General features: G+C 43.9%; 1 protein-coding gene across 11 annotated transcripts in view; it reads left to right on the top strand.

Moving 5' to 3' along the window:
• The window catches only part of ZNF423 (zinc finger protein 423), a 403,966-nt gene that overhangs the window by 354,027 nt on the left and 23,323 nt on the right, over positions 1 to 26,616 (top strand). For 10 of the 11 annotated variants that reach the window (XM_061594187.1, XM_061594196.1, XM_061594186.1 and 7 more), the window contains 2 exons: positions 1,466 to 1,597; positions 5,289 to 5,404. The exons of the other annotated variant lie outside the window; for it this stretch is intronic. In XM_061594187.1, the coding sequence (XP_061450171.1) occupies positions 1,466 to 1,597; positions 5,289 to 5,404 (248 nt within the window). The remainder of the gene's footprint in view (positions 1 to 1,465; positions 1,598 to 5,288; positions 5,405 to 26,616) is intronic. 11 annotated transcript variants of the gene reach the window in all.

The raw sequence follows: 26,616 nt of genomic DNA, 5'->3' as shown, positions 1-26,616 counted from the left end.
AGACATTCTCCCTTCACCAGAGCTTGGAAAGTTACTTTTTTGAACTACAACTCCCATCATCCCCAGCCAGCATGGCCACTGGACTGGGCTGATGGGAGTTGTTCAAAAAAGTAACTTTTCCAAGCTCTGCCCTTTACCCCTACTCAAGTCAGTTTGGGGAGGGGGGCACTGGAAAGAGCACCTTCCCTGTCTTCATCCTGGCTGCTGTTACCATGATTTTAAAAATAAAAAGAAGCCAAAAAGTGGAGGCGAGGTATGGGAAAAGAGTTAGGAGCAGATCCTATCTTCCTTCTGCTGCATCCTCTCTCACACGCATGTCTGAATGCACTGTACAAGCAGACTACTGCATCACAGGTGGGCTTTGGGTGCTTCCAGATGGAAGCTTAATATTGCAAATGGGTCATTTAGGTATTGCAAATGGATTGTTGAAACAGTTTTTAAAAAACAAACACACACCCTTATTGGATTTTCCCCAGAAAGGGTAAATCTGGAATAAAGGGGGGGGATATGGGTTCTCATTTTGATGTCTGCAATGTTCTGTGGACTCTCCTGAGAAATTTGCATGCCTGAACAGCGCATGTCCCACCCCATGTTTCAGGATTTCACCAGCTCCCTCTGTCTCTGCCACCCACAAAAGCTGTGGCAGCCACTGCCTACTTTGCCTTTCACTAACTTCTCCCTCTAATCGGTTTCATATAGTTTTGTGTCAATTGCACCCCAAAGCTCTCAGCTTCAGCTGGGAGAAGTGTGCAATTGATAAGAAACAATCAAAGTTACCCCCCAAAACCCCTCCCCTTCTCCATTTGCAATATTGATACTCCAGAGGGAGTAAACATGTAAAATTGGGGGCGGCCCCAAAAGGAAACAGCGATACTGAAACTTTCGAGAGGGACGCTGACTAGTGTGAATGGAAGACAGCAGATTGGAAGGTAGGAAGTGTGAACCTTGCAAATCTATCATGATGGCAAAAGCTGCATCTTTAATACAAAGTGCAGCTCCCATGTGAATGAGCCCTGAGTTGAAGGTAGCATTTCGGCCTCCTTTTCTCGGGCCTCACCTGCACTCCTGCACCTGTGATTCGCGTATCTCAGTAATATATATTTGTGTGTTATATACGCCCACAGATGTGATGTTCTCGCTCCCACACACACACATTTTGTGCAAAGAGTAGAGACATAGTATTGTGTCACAAGTGTGAGGAAACAGGAGTGTATGTAACTGGTGGTTTGATCGCTATGTCACTTTCATCACGGCTCTAAATAGAAATGCACCTCAAATTTGACTTGCGGCTGAATGCATTTTACAAGCATACTACTGCATGCTTTTGTGGGGGGGAGCGTTGAAACTGCAGCGTCTTTGGATCCCGGAAGTCATGCAATCCGACACTATGATTTCTCGCCGACTACTGCCTTTCAGACACTAATCTGCTGTGTCACTAACAAGTTGTATCATTTGAACCTTGCAGAGGAAGGCATCAATCATGAGTGCAAGCTGTGTAACCAGATGTTTGACTCTCCGGCAAAGCTCCTGTGTCACCTGATTGAGCACAGCTTCGAGGGGATGGGAGGCACATTCAAATGCCCTGTTTGTTTTACAGGTAAGACAGTCGGCCCCAGACAAGCCTCAATGTGCATGGCTTGAACCAGAAATAACACACAGGGGAGTTTTAAAATACAGTATTCCTTTTCTTGGAAGGAGAGGGGAGTGGGGGAAACCTCTATTAGAAAAGCATTACAATATGATCTCACAAATGAGTTGCCTGGAAGGGCGGTTTTCTCCCATTCATTTCTCTTACTGAGGAGTACTTTCCACAGTTATTTAAATCTCCTGATGTGAACACTTAGTGAATTATTTCTGTATAATAACATATAGGAATTATACAGTGTTGGATCTTAATGTCAGAGATTTGGGTTCAAATTCCTTGTCAACCTTGACTGTTTTCTTTGGCAAGTCACTTATTCCTACCCTTAGTTTGCCATCCCTAAATTGAGTTCTAATTATCTCTCTTAAGGGATTGTCAAGATAGGCAAGATTCAAAAATCATGACACACTTTCAACATTAAAAGTGGGGTATGTAATATTCTTGTTTGGTTACATGTTCCATTCCTGTTTTGCCTTTCTTCCATCATGGAACTTGAGGATCCAGTTTCGGTGTAGCCGTCTCATTCTAATAAACTATGGTTTGTTACAGCAAGAACAAGCCTTGTGCCTGTGCACACATTCTCCCCTTCTCTCCCTTTTCTTTATTAAACCACAGGTTTATGTCACATGTTACAAAAACATTAAACCACAATTTTCATTTCTGTTTACAAACCAAGATACGAAGCCAGGATCTGATAAAGTTAACTTAAGGCTGAGCAGGAATCTGAGCCCAAGACTGTTATTTATTAGACTGTTATATCTGCACTGACCCAACGTGGCATCCATAGGGATTCAGAGGGTCTCCCACCCAGGCACTGCTCAGCTCAGCCTTGCTTAGTTTCAGCAAAGGTACTACATCCTGATGATGATGATGTTATAATTACTGTTTGCTTTATTTTATACACACCATTTCTTGTACATGAACATGAGGGATGCTCGATCAATATCTATACACACACATCTATCTATCTGTGTGTCTGTCTGTCTGTCTATCTGCAGGCACACACGCACGCACGCATGCACACACACACACATTTTTTCTTCTTTTCTTTTCTTTTAGCATTCACAACTCATCCCGGGGCTGAGTGCAAAATAAACCTTCCTTCCTTCCTTCCTTCCTTCCTTCCTTCCTTCCTTCCTTCCTTCCTTCCTTCCTTCCTTCCTTCCTTCCTTCCTTCCTTCCCAGAAGGAGCCCAGGGTAGTGGAAAAACACTGAAAACTCTCTAAAACATATTCAAAACATCTTAAAAATATATTCAAACAAAACAACAGCTTCAAAAAATCTTAAAAAGTAATTCCAACCCAGATGCAGACTGGGATAAGGTCTCTATTTGAAAGGCTTGTTGAAAGAGGAAGGTCTTCAGTAGGCGCCGAAAGGTAACAGAGATGGCGCCTGTCTAATATTTAAGGGGAGGGAATTCCAAAGGGTAGATGCCACCACACTAAAGGTCCACTTCCTATGTTGTGTGGAACGGACCTCCTAATGAGATGGTATCTGCTGCAGGCCCTCACCTGCAGAGCATAGTGATTGACTGGGTATATAAGGGGTAAGATTATCTTTCAGGGATCCTGGTCCCAAGCTGTATAGGGCTTTGTATACCAAAACCAGTACCTTGAACTTAGCCCGGTAGCTAATGGGTAACCAATTATTTCAGCGTGGGGTGACGTGTTGGCAATACCCTGCCCCAGTGAGCAGTCATGCCACTGCATTTTGCACCAGCTGCAGCTTCCGAACCAACCTCAAGGGCAGCCCCGCATAGAGAGCTTTACAGTAATTCAACCTGGAGGTTACCAGTGTAATAAAAAACAGTGGTCAGCAGCTGTCTTTCCAGCTGAAGCTGGTAAAAGGCATTCCTAGCCACTGAGGTCACCAGGGACTCTAGTGACAAAGGTGGATCCAGGATGACCTCCAGATTACAGAGGAGGAAGCACAACTCCATCCAAAGCAGGCAATTCACCAATTATCTGAACTCAGGAACCACCAACCCACAGTGCCTCCAAGTTGGTAGGATTCAGCCCACCACCAAGTCTGGGCACTGGTCCAGGACTTGCACTGCATCTCCCAATTCAGATGTTACAGAGAAATAGAGCTGGGGGTCATCAGCATACTGCTGACACCTTGCCCCAAATCTCCTGATGACCACTCCCAAGGGCTTCATATAGATATTAAACAGCATTGGGGACAAGATGGTACCCTGCAGGACCCCACAGCACAACTTCCATGGGAACTGAAAAACGATAACCCAGTGCTGTTCTCTGAAAATGACCTTGGAGATAGGATCAGAACCACTGTAAAACAATGCCTCCAATACCCATCTCAACAAGTCAGCTCAGATGGTATTAAAAGCTGCTGAGAGATCAAGTAAGGGTTGATCTCTTCCCCTGGGGGTTGCACTTCCCCTGTCCTTCTCCTGATAAAGGTCATCGATCAGAGCAACCAAAGCTGACTCAGTCCCGTAGCCAGGCCTGAACCTAGATTGGAATGGGTGAAGATAATCTGTTTCATCAAAGAGTCTTTGTAATTGCTGCACCACAACCCTCTCAATCACCTTCGCTAAAAGGAGGGTATTTGCGACGGGGTGGTAGTTGTCACAAATGGATCCAGGGTGGGGGGTTTTCAGGAGCAGTCGGATCACCATCTGTTTTCGGGGTGGCTGGCACCATTCCCTCCCACAAAGACACAAAGATGCTACACTTGATGCGTAATTATGTATATAGATGAATTTAATGTTGTGTTTAACCATGGTTAGCATTGATGTAGGCATAACCCTAAGCCACATAAGAGCTGCTTCTCTGGGTTGACATCTTTACCATTGGCTGAAATGGAAATGGACTGCCTTCAAGTCGATCCCGACTTATGGCGACCCTGTGAATAGGGTGTTCATGGTAAGCGGTATTCAGAGGGGGTTTACCATTGCCTCCCTCTGAGGCTAGTCCTCCCCAGCTGGCTAGGCCTGTTCAGCTTGCCACAGCTGCACAAGCCAGCCCCTTCCTTGTCCGCAACTGCCAGCTGGGGGGCAACTGGGCTCCTTGGGACTCTGTAGCTTGCCCACGACTGCACAGGTGGCAGAGCACGTAACCCCTGAGCCACTCACTGTGGGGGTGATCTTTAGCTGGCCCTTGACACCCAGGAGACATGAGCAGGGATTTGAATTCATAGACTCTGGACTCCCAGCCAGGCTCTCCTCCCCACTGTGCTATACTGGCTACCAGTCCCATATCTGCAGGGGGAAAAATCTTGGGTTAAATCCAGAATACGCAAGTTACACTTAGATCCCATTGAAACCAATGTGAAAAAAACATTTGTTGTGCTTAATTTAAGTCCCATTTATTTCAGCGGGTCCTAAATGCGACTAAGGTAGTCTGGATCCAACCCATAATTAGTAAATAAATTAATGAAAAGGCAAGGGTGAGGGAACGAAATCTTGAAAGCCCACAGTCTGTTCCAATTCATTCATTCATTCATTCATTAAATTGATATGCTACCCTTCCTCCTAGAATCTCTTAAGCGTGGTTAGGAGATTGCTGGCCTTACGTAAGATATGAACACACAGGTGGGATGAATTTGACTATACTGGTCATGCTGTCTGTCTCTGACAATGTTGCTCTTTCTCTCCCTTTTTGTTTTTTTGTTTTTATTTCCCTAGTTTTTGTACAGGCAAATAAATTGCAGCAACATATCTTTGCTGTCCACGGGCAAGAGGATAAAATTTATGATTGTTCCCAGTGTCCACAGAAGTTCTTCTTTCAGACCGAACTTCAGGTACCTTTAAAAAAGATTAAATAAAAATATATGTTGTTTGTTTTCAGTCATTGTTATCTCTCAGAAATAACTTCATTTTAAGGGGAGAATCAAGATCATCTTCCTTCTCTTTTTCTGTCTCTGTCTCTGTCTCTCTCTCCCCCCCCCCCATTTCCTTGCAACATCAGAAAATTTGCCTCTCCCTCTCAATCTCTCTGGGTGCGATCTCAAAAAAAAAAAAAAAGTCCTCTGAGCACAGGCAGCATAAATAAATAAGACCCGACAACTCTAATAATTCGCTCTGAGGATTTCGCTTGACAGGATGCTTTGCGGCACACTGCCACGACCACGCCGAGCACAATGTAAATAATTTCTTCCCATTGGTTAATAATTTAAGGAAAGATTAGCATACAAAAACTCAACTAACATTTTGACATCTTCCATCTCTTATTTCTGTCCCCCCACCCCTGCTTTATATGCACACACTTTCAAACAGAGGGGGTGGGGTGAAGACTCCTGAGACTGCTGTTGAAAAACCCAAGGTAGAAAAACCCACACATTTGCTTATTTTCATTATATGTTTGTCTGTGATTGACGTTTATGAACTCAGGACTGGCAGAGGTAAATCTTGGGCAGGGTGAGGTCCGTAGCAAAAGCACAACAGCGCCAGGCTCGCAAGCACACCATTGTCCCATAGGCAGCTAAAAGACAGGGAGTGGAAGGAGGAGGTAATTGGGCAAACAGCAGGTTTGAGGGTAAGGATCCCAAATGGTTCCAGAAACAAAAGGTATAAGCCAGGAGAGGGGAACCTGTGACCCTTCAGATGTTGGTGGACCTTAGGCCAGGGATAGCCAGTATGGTGTCCTTTAGATTTCATTGCCCCAGCTACCATGGCCAGTGGTCAGGGATGATGGGAGCTGGAACCCAGCAATATCTGGAAGGCCACAGGTTTCACACCCCAGGAATAAACAGAGCCAGGATTGGGGAGTTGCTATGTGCTCAGGAGCTTTGGGGGGGTCCTCTTTACGCTTCCAAGTGCTTGGACCTTTGGGAGCTTGGGGTTAATGAGGCCAGGGGGAGCCAAATCTGTTCCAGCTGTGCCTCATTCAATGCCGGCTGGCCAGGGTTGAGTCATGAGTCCAAGGCTGGGGTTCCCAAATGGTGGTCTGTGGACCACCAGTGATTTGCGAGCTTCATGCAGGTGGCCTGTGGCATGTCTGCATTAAACATTCATACTGATTTTTCTTAGTATTTTCATTGCTTTTATTTCTTACATTGCATTTTATTGCATTACAATAAAATAAAATACAGTACAGGAAATAAAAGAAGCAATAAAATGCTATTGAAAATCATGCAGCATCTAGCAGGGTGCATTACGATTGCGACAACAGGCAGAAATATCATCAAGTGGTCCACCCAAGACCCTCAGTAATTTTCAAGTGGTCCATGGGAGATGAAAAGTTTGGGAATCGCTGGTCTAAGGCCTAATTCTGCCAAGTGTCAGATGAGGCAGTAAACCCTGTTGCTGCTCCACTACGGGCAACGTTCACACGACTGAATACTGTGCTATACAATGACATTGATAATCCCTGCACAAAGAGAACTAGGCATTAGGGGGAATTGGTTCTGTCTTAGAACCAATTGTTTTGCCTCACATTCCATTTTTTTCTGGATGCAGGGATTTTTAAAAAAATGGTCGGTGGAGCTTTCGGACATGTAACACCCTCACCCTGTAGTCCCAGACACAGGTTCACCACCTCATCTGCTGTTTGACAACGCTAGGTGTCTTAAATAGTGTATAACAAGTGTAAAGCCCACTTCTGCAAGCTAGTTTTTTTTTCCTGCCTGCTTCTGTAGCTGCAATGCTGTCATTATCCCAAAGCACGCAACGTGTTGCAGTGGCTCTGTTTACTACCTCTGCTGGACATTACTACATCCAAATACGTACAGCAGTCGCTCGCTAGTAGCTGGCTAGCCCAAATATTCTGGCTCAACCCCCTTAACCTCTGTGAGATCTGCCATCCCTGTATGGAGGTGAAAACCTGCCTTGCAATTTCTCAGTGGGGGTGGCAGTGACAGCTGCAGTCTGTGCTCCCCTGACTCTTAGGCCTTAGGCCAGCCTCAGGCACAAGGATTCTGGGAACTCCCTGTTGGATGCCTGCACCCTCCTGTTTCAGCAATCTGTGGCTGAACAGATGTGGTTTTGGCTCTTAATATAAGGAGATTTCAGCGGAAATAGGCTTGGTAATATTAGTTGTGGATAAAAATACATGCAAAAGCTCAGGTGTTGGCCTTCAGCATGGGACCTGCTACAACATGGAGGACATCATCATCATCATCATCACATCATCGTTATTATTCTAGTTGCCCTCCTGAACATGTGCTATTTCTGAAAAATCCTGCTTAGTCTTTTAACTGTTAAGGGGACACGCACAAAAAACCCATTCTTGTTCTCGGCCTTCCTCATCATCTGTATTTTATCTGGTGAACGTTTCTTCCAAAATGTTGTTGTGGCCCCCAGGTAAATATAATCTTTTTGTGGAATGGTGCAGCATGCCTCATTTAAATCTGTTAGCTTTGTAAACCATGATGTACTTAAACTTTGGAGGGTTTTGTGTGTGTGTGTGTGTGTGTGTGTTTAATTCATCTTCCCCAATTCCCAAGCTGCCGTCTCTTGTGTCTTGCTGTCATGCTGCAAATGGATGGTTGATCTTTTCACTTTGTTGATTTTATTTTTTTTTCCCTGGGGGGGGAGTCCTCTTCCTTCCCCTTGTTCTGGCAATCTTATTTGCATAAGTGTAGAAAAGTTTGAGGTATACCTTGTTAATATTTTAATAAATTCAGCAGATTCTGTTTTGTTTTGTTAATGTGCTTTTGCATCTTCCGGCTTTAAGGGAGCCAACAGTGCAGTTGGAAAAAAGAAAACATGGATATTGTTGTTCTTGTTGTTGTTGGGAAATTTATTTTTTCTTCTGTTGTATCATAAGAACATAAGAAGGGTCTGATGGATCAGGCCAATGGCCCATCTACTCTAGCATCCTACTCTCACAGTGGCCAGCCAGGAAGCCCTCAAGCAGGACCTACCTAAGCACAAGAGCACTTTACCCTCCTGCGATTTCCAGCAACTGGTATTCAGAAGCGTACTGCCTCTGGCCATCATGGCTAGTAGCCATTGATAGTCAAGATCCTGGTTTAAAACCATCCAAGTTGGTGGTTGTCGCTGCCTCTTGAGGAAGCAAATTTCATAGTTTTAACTATGCACTGTGTGAAGAAAGGCCATAGCTCAGTGGTAGACCATCTGCCTTGTATGGGGAAGGTCCCCGGTCCAGTCCCCAGCATCTCCAGGTAGGGCTGGGAAAGAATCCTTGTCTGAGTCAGAACCGCTGCCGGTCAGTGAAGACAGTACTAAGCTAGATGGACCAATGGTCTGACTTGGTATAAGGCAGCTTCCTATGTTCCTCTGAAGTATTTTCTTTTCTGTGTCCTGAACCTTCCAACATTCAGCTCCTTTGGATGTCCATGAGTTCTAAAGGAATGTCTTGCTAAGGTAGTCTCTGGTGAAAATGTCAGCATAGTTACTAAGGCCATTATCATTTCTATGGGTCACTGTGTTTTCTTTTATATTTTTATTATTATTACTGCATTTCTATCCCACCATTCCTTCCGGGAGCTCAAGGTGGCGTACGTGGTTCTCACCTTCTCCATGTTATCCTCGTAACAACCCTGTGATGAAGGCTAGGCTGAGAGGTGGTGACTGGCACAATCTTCATGGCTGAGCAGGAATTTGAACCCTGGTTTCCTAGGTCCTAATCTGACACTCTTTAACCACTATGCCACCCTGGCTCTCCTTTCTTGTGCTGACCTTTTAAAAGTAACTGGTCTTGTTACCAAAAATCAGTGTTATAAAATGCCTTGTTCATGAGTGGCAGTTTTGATCTGTAAACTTAATGGCTGGCTTGCCAGTACAGTCCACTCATTTATTTTATTTTATTTACATTTTAGGGCCCAGCATCATCTCAATTTTTTTTTCCAGAATATCTCTGGACTCTCGCATAGGGTCCAAGGGAATTCCAGGGAAATTAAGAGTGACTGGTGTTCTGTCCAGCACATTTCTTATCAGCACTAGGCTGCCCACTGCCGCCTGCCCACCTTCTTACTCATAGTGCTCCCCACTCTCTTTGCACCTCCTAGTAAGCTCACCTGGGGAGGGTCACCAAGCTGGTGCTTAGAAGGAATAAGGAGGCATCCTGCTTAGGGCCCTTCAAACCTGCTGCTAGCCCTATAGGAAGGATAGCTCTGTTGGTGGTAATTTGCCACGACAGCTCAGTGCAATTTCCATATTTGGAGGCCATATATTTCTGATTATTAGATGCTGAGTGCATGCATCAGGATGAAGGATGGCTGCCTCCGTGTTGCTCTGATTATGAGTTGGTCACCATTTGAGACAAGAGAGCTGGACTTAGTTGAGCCTTCCCCTGCATGGCCCCCTCCAGATACTGTACTACAGCTCCCATCAGCCCCAGCCAGCATGGCTAATGGTCAGGGGTGACTATGCTGAGATAGATTGATTTAGCTGAGCCACTGGTCTAATCCAGCAAGAAAGCTCCTATGTCCTTATAGGATCAGATCCCAAGTGGTTTCCCCCCACCTCTTTTGATGGTGTATTATTTTGCTTACTTTCTTTAAAGCAATGTGTATGGTAAAATTTATGGAAATAGCAACATTCATCAAATAACATAAAAAATACAAGCAGATTTTACAAGGAAGAATTGATCTAGTGTTGCAATGCGTAGAGCAGGTGTGGGGAAACCTTTGGCCCTCCAGATGTTGCTGAACTACAACTCCCATCATCCCTCACTGTTGGCCTTGCTGGCTAGGGATGATGGGAGATGTTCAGCAATATCTGGAGGGTCAAAGGTTACCCTCTGTTGGCTTAGAGTACCTTCACACACCAGTTGATGTGGAAATTAAAGGATGTAAGAGACAATGTGTTTAGCTATGTATGCTGGTGTCTATTTACCCAATGTCTGTATGGCTTTAAAAGATAATTCAACAAATTCATGGAAGAAAAGGCTATTGATGACTACTAGCCACAATGGCTCTGTTCTTGCTCCACTGCCAGAGGCAGTGTGCCTTTGAATACCAGATGTTGGGAATTGCCAGGTGGGGAGAGTGCTGTTGCACTCATGTCCTGCTTGCAGGCTTCCCATGGACATCTGGTTGGCCACTGTGAGAATAGGATGCTGGACCAAATGGGCCACTGGCCTGATCCAGCAAGGCTCTTCTTATATTAACTCTCACAGCATGGGGGGAACTTTCCCATTTGTGTCATTATGGCAATATAACACACCAAGTTTCCCTTTGCAGATATTACTTTGTCTAGGAAAAAATGTCTTTTGTGAAACAGCAATCAAACATATGATGGGTTATTCAGAAGCTAAATATTTGTCTGTTGATACCTTGTACAAGAGAAGGTATAAGAAAATGGGCAATCCCATTTTTCAGCAAAAGGAATAGTAGACATTTTGCAACCATAAATTAAGATCTAGATCAGCCTTTCCCAACCAGTGTGCCTCCAGATGTTGTTGGACCACAACTCCCATCAGCCTCAGCCATTGGCAATGCAGGCTGAGGCTGTTGGTGGTTGTGGTCCAACAACATCTGGAGGCACACTGGTTGGGAAAGGCTGATCTAGATTCTAGTTGAGACTGAAGCCCTCTTCAGGTGTTTACATTGAGTGTGAGCACTCTTCAGGTGTTCTTGCAAGGGGGAGGGATAGGTACAAGGGTGCTAGCTCCATCCTCTCGCGATTCTGATCACCCTCCACAAGTTGAAGAGCAACTGTCTGAAGCAGGGGAAGCTCCTGGATCCATGGAGGTTCCCTGCATGTTTTAGAACCCTGATATTTTTAAGAATGGGGAGGGGCAGGGGTCACAAGAGCAGAGTTCGTGCCTGTCCCCTCTTCCTTTCTTGTATGTTTAATTGATGTGAATGCCTGAAGAGGGCTATAAAAGATCAGAAATGTGATCCAAAATCTTCTGCTAGTCAAATAATTGCCACCCATCACGGAAGCAAATTGACTCATAATTGGTAATACTTTGCTACTAATTCTTCAACATCTTATACTGGAAGATGTTTAATGACCCTGAGAACATGTCTTCTTAGCTCTTGAGTAAAATTAAATTGACTTTATCCTTATTCGTACCATACAAGAGACAAAAGGAAGTCTTTTGAATAAAGGGATGATTTCTACTTAATCTCCCTTACAAATTGATGCATAGCTGCTTTCAAGCATCTCCCTACACCGCGGCCACCAGATATGCTTGTTGTTGAAGATTTGCTCGAAAATCCTCTACCACAAGGACACGCAGTGCAGTTCTATGCATGTTTTCTCAGATGTAAGCCCTGTTGAGGTCCATGGGGTTTATTGCTCCCAAATAAGCAGAGCATAGGATTGCAGCCTTACAGAGCAGTTCTATATGCCAGATCCTGCCGTATCCAATGCATGCTCAGCCTGGAAGGGGAAAAACACACAGCCAGAAAGGACAACAAGAGCTATAAGATGACAGGCACATCCCTGGAAATACCTCCAGTTCCCACCAATCAGGGACTGTGCCGGCACCAACACCTCTGTGCCACATGGACACTGCCCCAGTATAAGAAGCACAGAGAGTTATGCAGCAGTCGCAGTCAAAGCCAGGGGAGCCTAGTGGCGCTGTCTCTTATAGTAACCACAAAGACACTTAGGACGTTGCTGGTTCACATCCCCCCTATGAGCAAAACCTTTCCCTCCCTGCACCTCCTGAATGGAGTCTAGACATGCAACCAGGCAGTAGCGACAAACAAGGGATCCCTGTGGCATCTTCTGCTGGTGGAGCAGGTCTTCCCTCAAGTGCACCTCATCCAGCATAACTCCAGTACAGAATTGTGCCCTTAGTTTATGGTACTGTTGCAGAATTTGCACACAGACCAAAGCAGCACTGGGTCCACCCAAGACAGGGCAGTCTGCTACCTGTGTCACACTAGGCGAACGCTGTCTACCAGAATGGGGCGATTGGGAAAGAGCTTCACTCCAAGCAAGAAGTGTTGTCTTGGACTGAACTGGACTGTTGGATTTCCCAGCTCTTGAGAAGAAAATCGTTTTTATGTACTGTATGCCACCCTTTTGACCAAGGCTCCTGTATTCTTCTTTGCTTTTTTAAATCTTGTGATGCAGCATCAGTGATAAACTTGACATGCTACTTAGAAACATACATTATAGTTTCATTAGCAAAATGCCTGTTGTCATGACTGACCAGGGCTCAGTATTAAGCCATCTCCTCTGGCTGCCAGTTTGTTTCTGGGCTCAATCCGAAGTGCTCTGTGGATCTTTAAAGCCCAACATGGTCTGAATATCTTAAGAGCTGTCTTCTCCCATAAAAACTTGCCAGAGTATTAAAAGCACAATCAGATCCCGTTCTCTGTCCTGTTGCCACCGGCTATTAGGCAGACAGGTACAAGAGACAAGGCCTGTTCTAGAGTGGCCCCTAGACTTATTTAGGGAGCAATCCAACTGCTATTTTGGGGGGCTGAGGGAAGTTGGATATGGCTGAGCTGGCAGGGTCCCAGCTCTGCCAGCTGGAGCCAGGATCCTGCCTGCTCAGCTGGAGGTGCACTGGGGAAGCTGAGCCTGGCGGAAGGGGAGATGGCAGGAGCCAGTGGAAGGCTCAAAAAGGGGCATTCTGGGGCATGTTGGAGGAGGGGCCGAGGGGGGGGCTTAGGCCACCTCCAACTCATGTCTGGAGCAGTCCTGCAGGTCCCAATCCAAGCCAAAGTTACACCGGGAAAAAGGTTGGTCTAAGAAAATAATTACAATGAAAGTCTATGGAGAGTGCTTACTCCCAAGTAGGGGTATTTGTGAGAGTCAACTTTCTAGACCCATGTGCAGCTCCCTGCTGAGCTGGCGTTCAGCTGGCCCGGTGGCTCTTGAACAGCAATTGGATGCTGCAGACCTTCCTGCAGGCTCCCCTTCTGCAGGCACCCCTTCTGCTGGCTTCCCTTGAGTTGGATTGCTCTGTCCATGTCCTCTCCAGGAGAGATCCTCCTGGTTCCATTGTTGCTTGTCTTCTTATTTAGCTTGTTGAAGTCACGTTGAGGCCAACAGAAATTCCCAATAATTATATGTAGAACTTGGACTCTGCTAACGCTGCTGTTTGAGTACTAATTATGTTAAGTATGATTATTTTATCATTTATTATTTCATAAGCATAGGCTTTGTTATGCTGCTTTGAATATTTTACATTGCAAAAAAAATATTGAGATAAATAAAATTGAAGGGATGCCTGGGGTGGGCACTGTGTACTGTATCCCCCCCATGAAGCCCTTTTTAGGATGTGTATATGTTGGGAGGGATCAAATTGCAAAGTGTAAGGAACTGGTGGGCAAGTTTAAGTTATCTCTCTTCCCAATTTAGTTCTGTTCAGATTTCTATTTCTTTGTCACACTGGAGAGTGACAAAAGGACAAAAATGAAATGTTTATCTTATCGGTTACCCCCCCCCCATTTCTTTTCCGTGGGATTTAGGATTCACAATTTCCTCTCCTTTGCAAGGTTTCAACGTGTTGTTTGTACAACCATTTGGTGAAACAGCAACTCTGTGATGGATGAGTGCAAGTAAATGGCCAGCAAAATTCTAGATTAACTGTCCATTTTCCAGACCCACCTTTCTGCCACAATGTACAAAAGCATTATTTGATCAGTCAGGTTTCACCCATGTTGTTGAGGTGCCCAAAGCCTTGACAACCTGCAAGAAACACACACACACACTGTAGGCAATCGTCATATACATCATAGGAAAAACCTTGTGGCATTCAATCAAACAGGACATTCTTAATTGCCTTAAGAACTGCATTAAGCAAATTGTGAATGAGTAGCAGGGCATTTAAGGAAACTCAAGGAGGGGGTTTGTCTCTGATCTTCCTCCCCACTGTTTTGTGAGGAACCATCATAGCCGCTGAAGTATTTGTGTTTAAAGGATTAGTTCCTGCTGTTTGCTTGTGTGCTGCTAATCATACCGTTTCCTCTTAAATGATTGCAAGTGAGGAAAGCTAATGCAAGGGATAGAACAGCCCACCGATGAGACAGGTATGGAGGGACTAGGCTACCTGCCAGTTTCTTCCTAGTACAGGTGTGATGATGTCTGACTGCTTCTAAGGAAGTGACGGGTTCAGTTCCTTTTCATATTTGGAGATAAGTCAAACCCCCAAATTGTCAGCGCTTCTCTGGAAGAACCTTCTCTCCTTTTGAGGCCATTACGCAGAATTCTTGACTGTCTCTGAAAGCAGAAGCCTTGCATCTCCTTGTCCCCTGTAACATCCAGAGAGGCAGCTGTGTTTGTCTGTTGCAGCAAAAACGACAGGTCATCTTGTAACACCTTAAAGCAACCTTGCACAGCCTGGTGCTCTCCAGATGTTTTGGATTATAATTCCCATCAGCTCTAGTCAGCATGGTTGTGCTGCAGTCCAAAACAACTGGAGGGCACTAGATAGAGGAAGTCTGCCTTTAACAGACTGATTATGACATAAACTTTTGTGGAGTAGAGTCCACTTCATCAGTTGCATGAAGCGTTAGCCTCAATGTGATCATCCCCAAACGTTTGCAGGCACCAACAGAATTGAAAGCGGTATCGTGTATGACCAACCCAATAGCATCATCAGTGCAAATAATCACAAATGCACAATAAAAAGGACATCTGGAAGGGCCGTTGTTTGGTTTGGTGAAATGACTGTGTCCCTTGGTCATTTTTTGAAATGAGTATGTAGTCATTGTGTGAAACTGCTGAAAAAGCCATTGGAAACTTGGGGATTGATTTCAGGTTTGGAGAATGGTAATTGGGCCCTCTCCTTTCTCCTAGTTTATTAGTTCAAGAGGGAGAAAAGGGGAGGGAAGAGGAGAAAGATGTGTTTATTGTATCTCCATATGGATTTAGTTATTTCTTCCTTATTGTTATTGCAATTATTTTGTTGGCTTAAAAATAGGTGCCATACAGCTCTTAAACGAAAGCAAACTTTGTTAGCAGGTTCAAAATCTAGTGGCAAAAACGGACAAAAACAAAAACTGATGTTGCTCTTTGATTTTCTTTTGGCTAACTAAGATAGAACTTGTTGATGTTCCCATCAAGACAACTAATGAACGTCTTGTTCCCACACTTAAAGTTTAAGGTGGAAGAGGGCAAAAGGAAATTCCCTCACTTTGATGGAACCCCACACAGCCTTCTCCCAGCTGGTGCCTCCAGACGCTGTTAGAATCCAAATCCCATCAGCCCAAGCCAGCATGGCCAATGGTCAGGGAAGATGGGACTTGTAGTCCAAAGCATCTGGAGGGCACAGGTTGGGAAAGTTATTTATTTGTTTATTGCATTTATATCCCACCTTTTCTCCAAGGAGCTCAAAGTGGTGTAGATGGTTCTCCCCTTCCTAATGTTGCTTTATACTCTTCTCTTTCAAAACTAGTGGTGAGTTCATGCAGTGTTTCTCTTGGGATGTGAGATGGCTTTTCACAGTGTAGATCTGTGTGGACTCTTGCATTGAGACATGTTTGCAAGTTCTGCAATCATATTTTTAGATTTAATGAGATATATGATAGTTCGGAGAGCTCACTGTAACGTTTCACAATGTGACCAAGGACATTTGGAGATCAGGAGAGAGTACAACACTCTTCCTGTCCAGTTGTGCTTCTAAGTGCCCTCGAATGAGGGCAGTGGTGGCTGATACCGTATCATAAGGTGACAATATGAAACTTCCAGAGGGTCTGTTGAACTTCTGATTGGACCAGCTAGCAGTGAACTAGTAATCCTTTATTAAGCTAGCAGTGTATTTGTACTTATAAATCAGTAGTTTGAAAACTCCCAAAGTGCTCAGCAGGGTTGGCTGCAGGTATGACCAACCCCTTGGTCAAGTGCCCTTCGATGGGCACTGACATGCTTAGCTGGCAGTTGTGGGAGCAAAAGGGTACTTGGTGGTTGAGCGCCAACATTTCAGTTTCCTGCAATGGCCTAGAACAACTCTATGCTAGAGGCATTTTGGTTAGGGTGGCCATGTGTCCTCCTTTACAGTTCTGCATTTTAAGGCCTGTCAGAGGACTGACCTCTGAAGGAGTCCTTAGTTTGAAGGGCCCCTTGGTCCAAGTCAGGTTTAAAGACAAATAACCCTAAGAAGGGAGAGTAGCAGGGGCCTTGAAGTTGCCCATCAGCAGTCAGCACCTCACAGAGTGAGTAGGCACATGGGTCACCTGCTCACAGTTTTCCCTATTAAGGGGAGCTGTATTGTATATCTATTTAAATTTCTAAATGTGCACGCATACCTCTAAAGTAGCACATGCAAATGTTATGCAGATCAGGGCCTTCTTTTTTGGTGATGCATGAGTGGCCAACCTAATGGTGGTGAATTAAAATGGTGGTTCCAAGACCCTGGAACAATAATTTGGGGGTGGTGGTTCAGGCATCAGCAGTGGGCCTTGCCAGAGCAGTGGGGCCCCGCAGCTGCCAAGGGGTGCCATACGTTGACACCATGTTTCTTGCTCAAGTAGGGATGTGATTGTAAATGAAAACAGAGTTGTTTGAGGAGAGCGCACCAAATCTCTGCTTGAATTACTGTTTTGGGTTTTTGTTTGAGTTAATACACATACAAAAAGAAAAGCTCCTCATACAGTCAGAATTGTGACTGTGAGAAGCAGCAGCTTGTTCATTAATATAATTTGTGTCATATTTTACAATTTGTGCTTGGCTTAGAAATTAAACCTCAAGAGACATTTTTTAGAAATAAACCACAAACTCATTCTTCATTTGATGGAAGGCATTAATTCCATATGCTCTTCTTACAGGTTTTTGCAAGCAAGGTATGACTTCCCTCTCGTCATCCCTTTCATATTCTTTAAACCTTTTTCCACATTCTCCATGTACCTATTGGAAAGATTCCCTAAAATCCATCAACATAATTTCCCCCCACAATCAGAGCATTAGTCACCTTCTTAGAATCAGAATTAGTCAATTGGTGTAACATAGTCAGTTACTCTTTTGGTTGTTTTTAAAAAGGGAGAGATTTATTACAGAATCTGCTTGGAGCATTTTATTTAATTTTTAATTATTATTAGTTATAAAACTAATAAATTACAAGGAAAACAAAATCCATTCCAACCCTGCTACTGGGTCTCAGTCAGGCACCGTCGAATAATTATAACTAACATTAATTAAAAATTAACAGTGCTGTAGGCATTTAACCATCATTTCTAGTCTGTTTTTGGCTGCAAATCCTTTATGTGTTAGAAGGCATTCTGTTCACTAGTATTTTCAAGGCTTTTGAAAGAACTTTTGGTTTTTTAAAAACACCCCCACTCCCACCCAGGAATTCACCAGTAACATTTTTCCTCTTCTGCTACATCATCCTTTGAGTCACTCTTTGAACTTTTCCACAGGTCAGAGTATAAAATCAGTTTAAGGCAGGGGTGAGGAACATGTGGCCCTGCAGGTGTTGCTGGACTATAATTCCCATGATCCCTGACCACTGGGGCTGATGGGAGATGGAGTCCAACAACATCTGGAGGGCCACAGCCTTACCATCCATGGTTTAGAGCAGCCTTTCCCAACCAGTGTGTCTCCAAATGTTGTTGGACCACAACTCCCATCAGCCTCAGCCAGCATTGCCAATGGTCAGGAAAGATGGGAATTGTGGTCCAACAACATCTGGAGGCACACTGGTTGGGAAAGGCTGGTTTAGAGACTAGGTTAGTGTTCCAAAGTTAAAAATAAGCCCACAAAAGATTTTAGACTGCTATGGGGCTGGGGAGCCTCCACTAATGCACAAGAGAAGACGTATCAGCAGTTTTGGGGGAACCGAAACTGGGGGGGAAGCCTCTTGTCGGTCGTCCCAGAGTGTAGGACACGGAATAATGGGCTCAAGTTGCAGGAAGCCATATTTCGACTGGACATCAGGAAAAACTTCCTGTTAGAGCTATACGACAATGGAATCAATTATCTAGAGAGGTACTGGGCTCTCCGACACTGGAGGCATTCAAGAGGCAGCTGGACAGCCATCTGTTGGGAATGCTTTGATTTGGATTCCTGCATTGCATAGGGGGTTGGACTTGATGGCCTTATAGGTCCTTCCAACTCTACAAATCTATGATTCTATGATAAGTGGGAGTAACCCAAAATAGGCCACTGAGATGTTGCTGGACTACAGCTCCCATGATCCCTCACCATTGACCATACTGGCCAATGGGAGCTGTGTGTGCTCCATGGCTTTGTGGAATACTGATGGACTGTTGGGGAGAGGGATAGAAAACCAGTGGGGGGGGGAGAGGAAGAATGGAATGTGATATGTTTTCCCCCCTCCATTTCTTACTTTTCCACTCTTAAATGTGTTTCTCTACATTTCTTCACCAGTTTGGTCATGAACATTTATCAGCATTTTACAGCAAATTTCTCCTAATGTAGCCCTTTTTTATGCGATTTTTGATTTCGGTAAATTCGCCTGTAAGTACAAACTGAATTGTATTTCTCCCCTATCTGTAGTGATGGTTGGAATCCTGATCAGCATCACTTTGCACTGGAATGTTTTGTTTTGTTTTGTTACAGGTCTCTCTTGCATTGGGGAATTTCTAAGTTAAACCAGAAATCAGATGGAGTGGGGTGTGAGGCAGGCTCACTCTACAGAAGAAAGCAGCTAGAGCAGCTGTAGCAGAATGTTTTTTAATTGGTTTGATGTGTTTGTGGCAGGGTGTGTGTGTGTGTGTGTGTGTGTGTATGTATGTGTATGTATATATATATATATATATATATATATATATATATATATATATATATATCTTTCTGCAGTGGCGGCTAATGGCTCCATGTCAGTGGGGCAGTGGAATGGGCATGCAGCCACCAGCTGCCACTGTCTTTCTTCTGCATTTCTATCAGGGAACCAGTGTGGTATAATTCTCACCCAGTTACGAATTCATGGACTGTTTTTTTTTTTTAGGGTTGCTATGAGGATACTATATGATAATGCCACACAGCCTGCCTTTGAGTGCTTTAAAGGGAGGATGGCATACAAATTAATCCATGTATCCTCCCCACAAAGTCTCATGGCTCTGCCCTGTATCGTTTTGAGAAAAATGTGCATCAGATCTCAGGGTAGGACTGACTTAGCTGGGAAATAAGCAGTCTTTCGGCAGGCTCTTCCACAGCAACATTGTTAATGCTAACTGTTCTGACTACTAACATGTGCATAACTCTACATTATGACGTGTCAAAAACCCAACAGGGATCAGGGAGGGGGCAAAGTGAGCCAGGTGAAAGCCATTGGTTGAGCCACTGATGCACTTAAGTGCGCCCAAATGTCAACATGTGCAATGGAGTGCAAGGAAGCATGTATTTCCAGTGTGGCAGTGCTGGCACCGAGAAGGGACTTCCAACAGGAGAGAGATGGAGCGTGGCACCGATGTTGAGGCTGCCCGTCGAAACCCATCATTGCCTGGCATTTTAGGCCCCTGGGGCAAAGGTCCAACCAACTTTTGATCAGGCAACTTGCCATCCCAGCAGATGGGCAAGAGTGTAAGCAGCCAAGAGGCAATGTATATGCATCAGTTGTGTTTACTGAAAGCACAGTTCCTCATCGTAAATGTCCAAATGTCTGGCCTGAGCAATGGCACCTCTAGATGTGGCAGCACAGACTCAGATCTCTCTCTCTCTCTCTGCTGCTGCTGCAGAAGCTACAAGGAATGCATGCAATCAAAATATACACACCAGTAAACATTCTCATTAGAGTCCAGTTTAGCAGCTTTGTGATTATTGCGTTTATAACAAGAAAAGGAAGGATTCCTGCAAACAGAAAGCAGCTCAAGCATTCTCACATGCTTCCACATTTGGAACAATGCTTGCAGAAAACAAATCTGTTTGCGTGAATGTTGAAAAGATGCATGGAATGGACACATGCTTTGTCAGGAGTTGCATTTCCCTGCATTCATGAAATTTTTTAATTGGTTTGCATCATGGCCGACCCCCTCCCAAGGACTTAAGGGCAGGTAACAATACGTTAATTATAAAAACACACCCCACTAATTATAGTGATAACATCCCAATTATCTCTGTGACGCAGAGGCATCATTCATGCTAAATATGAAGCTGCTTTATTCCAAACTAGACCATTAGGCAAGGACCATAGCTCTGTAGTAGAACATGTGCTTTGCATACAGAAGGTCCCCTACGTCTTCAGATTGGAAAGACCCCTGGAAGAGATATTGCCAGTCGGTATAGAAAATATAGAACTAGGTGGATGAGTATTTCTACATTCCTAATTCCAGGATTGTCGACCACTCTCACCAGCATCAGTTGACAGAGTGTCAGGAAAAGACCTTTCTCTGCTTTGACATCTGAGCTCCTTTAACTGGTGATGCCAGCGATTACCACGGAACCTTTCACATGCAAAAAACCTGCTCTCCCTCTGAACTAGGTAGTCTCTTCAGATGTGTATCAGCAACCTGCTCAATTTTCCTGTAATTTTGCTTGTGTGCTGCTTCGATACTCCTTTTAGCTTAGGGATAGGGAACTGGTGGCCTTCCAGATATTGCTGAACTTCAGCTCCCACCAGCTTCAGTCAGCATGGTCAGGGATGATGGGAGTTGTAGTCTAACAACTTCTGAAGGGCCACAACTTCATCATTCATGTGTTAGCATAAGGTGTTCTGAAACGTGGCAAACCCCCACCTGCACAGAGGAAGGCACAGGTAGTTAATTACTCACTTCTTTCACATGCGATTGTATAAAAATGAATGCATGAAACATTGAACGTGAACAAACACTCTGTGCAGTCACCGTTGCACTTTTGTAATATTAATAGCTGCTCCGATTTTGCCATCTATAGAAGGTATAGGGCACGTGGGCATGGCTTCACCACTACTGCTGCTGGGCCAAATGGGGAGAGGCTTGGCAGGCCTAATTAGGCTGGCAGACCTGAGGTTCCCCGCTACTAGAATATAGGAACAGCTGGGTCGCAAAAACAAATGGGGAACAATATGCTAGTTATATGAACCATTGAATCATAGAATTGTAGAGTTGGAAGGCTCCTGTAAGGTCATCGAGGCCACCCCCCCTGCTCAATGTAGGAATCCATCTTAAAGCATACCCGATAGGTGGCTGTCCAGCTGCCTCTTGAATGCCTCCAGTGTTGGAGAGCCCACCACCTCCCTACGTTATTGGTTCCATTATCATACCATTAGCAAGTTTTTCCTGATGTAGAGTTGAAATCTGGCTTCCTGTAACTTGAGACCATTATTCCGTGTCCTGCACTCTGGGATGATTGAGAAGAGATCCTGGCCCTCCTCTGTGTGACAACCTTTCAAGTACCTGAAGAGTGCGATTGTATCTCCGCTCAGTCTTCTCAAGGCTAAACATGCCCAGTTCTTTCAGTATCTCCTGATAGGGCTTTGTTCCCAATCCCCTGATCATCCTTGTTGTCTTCCTCTGAACCTGTTCCAGTTTGTCTGCACTTTCTAAAAGTGTGGTGTCCAGAACTGCATGCAGTACTCAAGATGAGGCCTAACCAGTGCCAAATAGCAGGGAACTAGTATTTCATATGAGAACCAGTTCTTCTCATGATGTGAGATGTAACACACATACAATGTTGTGGGGCTTGCTTTTTTTTTAACAAAAAGTAAGAAAATTACACACGCACAAAATGTAGCAGGTGGCAATACTAAAACTGTGAAGTATTGAATTGTTTGAGTTGCATAGGAAACGGTCTTATACTGTGTCAGACCACTGGTCCAGCAAGGCCAGTACTGTTTGCACCAGAGGTAGCCAACATGGTGCCTCCAGATGTTGCTGGACTACAATTCCCATCATCCTTGGCCACTGGCCATGCTTGTTGGAGCTGATGGAGTTGGAATACAACAAGATCTGGAGGGCACCAGCTTGGTTACTCCTAGGCTACTCCGACTGATGATGACTCTACAGGGTTTCCATAGCTCACTGCCTGATCCTTTCAACTGGAGATGCTAGGGATTGGACCTGGGACCTTCTGCATGCAGAGCATGCACTGTGCCATTGAGCTATGATCGTTCCGTTTAGAAATTGGTACCATTGGGCTGTGATCACCATTTAAAAGTCAACAGCAGACTTAGCAGCAGTGGTTTGCATTCCCTACAGGCCTGTCAAGCTAGGAGATCCACAGTGAACACACACATGCTCTCGTTAGTTTTTAAAGTCAAAAATTTAAAAATGCCCACTAACCCAAACTGAAAGCACAACTGAAAATAGAAATGCTAGCTGCCATGCAACGCAGCTGCCTAGCGCATCACAAACAGAGAGCAGGGGAGACTAACGAACACTCATGCCAGAGGCCCCTCTTCTTACTAAGTCCTAATTAGGAAGGATATGTCTTAAACAAGCAAGTTATGTCCCATGCTGCAGTGGAAGGCCAAAAGGTATTGTGATAGCTGTGTTTTGAGAGAAGGAAAGCAAATAGATGGGAAAGCTAATGTGGTAGTGGTGCCGTTCTTTTCAGTCCCATCTAGCTTCTGATTAGCTCTTTACTACCATTAGCCAAAGTTGTTGAATATTAGGGTTGTCAGACACCAGTTATCTACTACATTTTGGAAATCCAACTGCAAGGCCTTTGGGGTCCTTCCTTTAGTCTTACTTGACCTCACTTCCCTTGATGAAAGAAGAATAAAAAATAAAACAATGTAGATGTCTTTAATATTTGCATTCATTTAAATCTCCCTAAATTTATGATAGAAGGAAATCATTAAGATGCCAGAGTTGTATTCAGCTAAGTCCTACTCAGAGTATACCCACTGAAAATGATGAACCTAAGTTAGTCATGTCCATTAATTTCAGTGGGTCTACTATGAATAGGACTGGCATTGAATACTACTCATGAGCTGTAGAGATCTGTCTTTTTATCCTGTTAGTAAATTCTTTCAGATCTCCCTTTGTCCCAGGCTACTTGACTCAGATTATTTAAGACAAAATATATCTTAAATAAACCACAAATGAATTGAAATTGATTTGATTTGCCATCTTAGGTTCTGCAAAGGTGTATTAAGAGATGTACTAGAGTATTTGAAACATTTTCCCCTGCATTTACTTGGCTTGCTGAGCTGAGCTCTATGGCAGATGGTCATGTCCAGATCTTTGCCAAATTTAAAACCATTACCAAATAACATTGTTTAGGAAATATTCATGAAAACTGACATAGGCAAAGTCAGGATATACCTTTAAGGAAGGCTGGCGTAGCGTAATGGCTAACGTGATGCTTTGTGAAATGGTGACTTGAAAAATGCCCTGTTTAAATCGTACCTTAATCATAATTGCATTAGGGCACGTTACGTCTTCTATGGTCTCAATCTCCTCCTCCAACATATGATAGTGACCTGTCTTACAGGGTTTTTGTAAAGATTACTGAGACGTTGGCTGCACTCCAGCGATCAAATCTTGCCTTCATAAGCTGAGACATACGCTGTACATGTTTCATGCACCCACTTGCAGCCCCTTTCTCTCTCTGCCTTTCCTGTATGTGATCAAATAAACCAGGAAGGTGGAATTAACCATAGGTTTCTCTTATTGCCAAACTAGGAACTAAATGGTTTTCAAAGAAGCCAGGATCTGGGAGACAGAAGCCATAGCTTCTTAATCTGTTTCTATGGAAGCCATTAACCATGGTTTAGATATAACGGGAAGCTCTGGCTAACGTCGTCTTCTTGGTTTGTTTTTCTGCTCATGCAAAGGCAGGAGCAGAGTGGGAGCAATGCGTATCTTATTTATTACATTATATTTATTATAATAAACAAATATCTTGGCTTCTTAAACTGCAGTTTGAGTGTCCAAACACAGCCAATGTATGTGAAGCACTTTGAACACTTGAAATTACTCAGTATTGATTTTTATTACTAATTTTGGAAGTTTTGCAGCATCCTTTGTTTGCAAAGGTTGTACCTTATGCTGGAGCTTTGTAGGACCCCAGTGCTCCAGAATGTGACTGTTGCATCAGCCTAACATCACAGCTTTTCAGCATTCACTTTTTTTTTTAGAAATGTATGCCTGGAGATCCTACTTTATTCCAAAGAAAAAAAAAAGAAAAAGGAGTCTTGTGTCAAAAGATACAGTAGCACTATAACTGAGGGGCAGAGTATATGTTTTGCATGCAGAAGGTCCCAGGTTCAATGCCTGGCATCTCCAGTTAAAAGGATCAGGTTGCGGGTAGCGTGAAAGACCCCTACCTGAAGCCCTGGGAAGCGAGCACCAGTTGGAGTAATGGTGTACTGGGCTGGATGGATCAAAAGTCTCAAAGGCCCAGCTCAGTGACAGAGCATCTGTTTTGCATGCAGAAAGTTCCTGATTAAATCCCCGGGATCCAAGATAGGGAGGAAATTGATTCAGTTCATATTTAAAGCTGAATTTGTCAAATTTGCACTGTCTGAAACAAAAGGAGAACTGAAATAGCCATTCTTCAAAATTCATCTCTATCTGAATTTTGTGATGGAGTCCTCCAACCAAACCAAAAAAGGGGGAAATTTGCATTAAAATGAATATATTAGTGAAAATAATTGCATTTTATTAGGAGAAATTGCTTGGAAAATGTGTTCATTAGCAAAAACTGCATACAGATGTGTTTAGCAGGATAAATTCGCACTAACATTCTGAAGAATTTTCATGAGGATTTTTTAAAGAAATGCGAATTGCTGCAGAACTGAAGACTGGAAAAATGAGAAACTGAGTGAACTGAAATTGACAGATCTTTCCATCTCTACACAAGGTAGGGATGGGAGAGACCCCCATCTGAAACCCTAGAGAGCTGCTGCCAGACAGCACAAGCTACACTGAGCTCGATGGGCCATTGGTCTGACTCAGTATACAGCAGCATCCTTTGTTCTTGAAAGAGCTCTAGGTAGACAAAAAGGGAAGTAGCCCCACCATTATGGCTAAAACAGCTCAGAAAAGCTGCCTAGTAGTGCAGTTTTGTCATTGCGCTCCCTTCATTCGCTATCACCAGAGCAAAACTAGGTTGCTTGTCCAGACATAACAATCTGTGCCTGAGTGTTTTCACAGGAACTGTCTAGATAATTAAATATAATAGGTCTCAGCTGCAGTTTTGATCACTGAAGCATGCACACAATTCATCACAGCAAATTAGGTATGTCTTCGTAACTTATCTTTATGCTATTTGTCGGTGCTTTTGGAAAAAGGTGAAACTTAGATTATATATATATACACACTCACATGCACGTATACGTTGTTGTATGAGAACAAGGATTCATTAATAACTAAAATATGGAGCATTCTGTTTCTTTTCTCAGCATCTTGCAAAACTAGTCGTCGTAACAGTTGAGATCCCTGGCCACATTCATTATTTATCTATTTTAGTGCATTTCTTGTCCACAGTAAAGAGAGAGATGTACACTCCAACATCTCATTCTGTTTGTGCCAGCAGCTATACTACAACCCCTTTTGAAAAAGACAAACCTGAAGCAACCTTTGTTCAAAGCCATTACGCAGACCATTGGAGTTTTGGTCTGTCTGACTCGCTGATATTTTTTCTTTAAAAGAGCTCAGACTGACCTTTAGAGGAAAAAGGCGTGTTCTGCCATTTAGATTGTGGGAGTTAGAGCGGCCATTTAAATGGATTATCCCGTTCAACCTATTTAAAAAACAGGGGAACTGATGTTTTCAGTATACTCAGCTATTGAAAAAGCAGTAAAGTCTATTGGGCCGGTTTCAGCATTATGGATGCTGTGTGGAGGGTGTTTTCGATTGCTCTAGGAACTGCTTTGGAAACTTGGTTGAAGGGTGTGCGTATAAAAATAGCTGTAATAAATCACCTGCGGAGGTGCTGTTTACATGGGGAGCAACTGTATATAGCAATTCACCAGTGCAAAATGTCTACTTTTGGGTGCTTGTGTTGGTGGAAGAAACCTTGGCTACAGCTTTTGGGTAGTGAGGAGAGAGCTTAACCCCAAGTCTCTGTTCAGGTGACACACTAAGCCAAACCTTGTTCTGGTGTGGCACTAAAAAAGGATCAAGGAGGAAGAAAGTGGCTGCAACCTGCTCCAGAAGCCCGCACAGTCTCTCACTAAGCTTGGCTTGCTGTGTCATGCAAACCCAGTCGGTGGATGTAAAAACAACCTATCAGCCTCAGCCAGCATGGACAATGGTCAGGGATGATGGGAGTTTTAGCTGTAATTTGGAGGGCACCAGCCTGGGGAAGGCTGTTG

This window comes from Rhineura floridana, chromosome 13, assembly GCF_030035675.1.
Source record: "Rhineura floridana isolate rRhiFlo1 chromosome 13, rRhiFlo1.hap2, whole genome shotgun sequence".
NCBI lineage: Eukaryota > Metazoa > Chordata > Lepidosauria > Squamata > Rhineuridae > Rhineura > Rhineura floridana.
The sequence above is the reverse complement of the archived record's forward strand: the minus strand, read 5'-3'. Positions and strand labels throughout refer to the sequence as shown.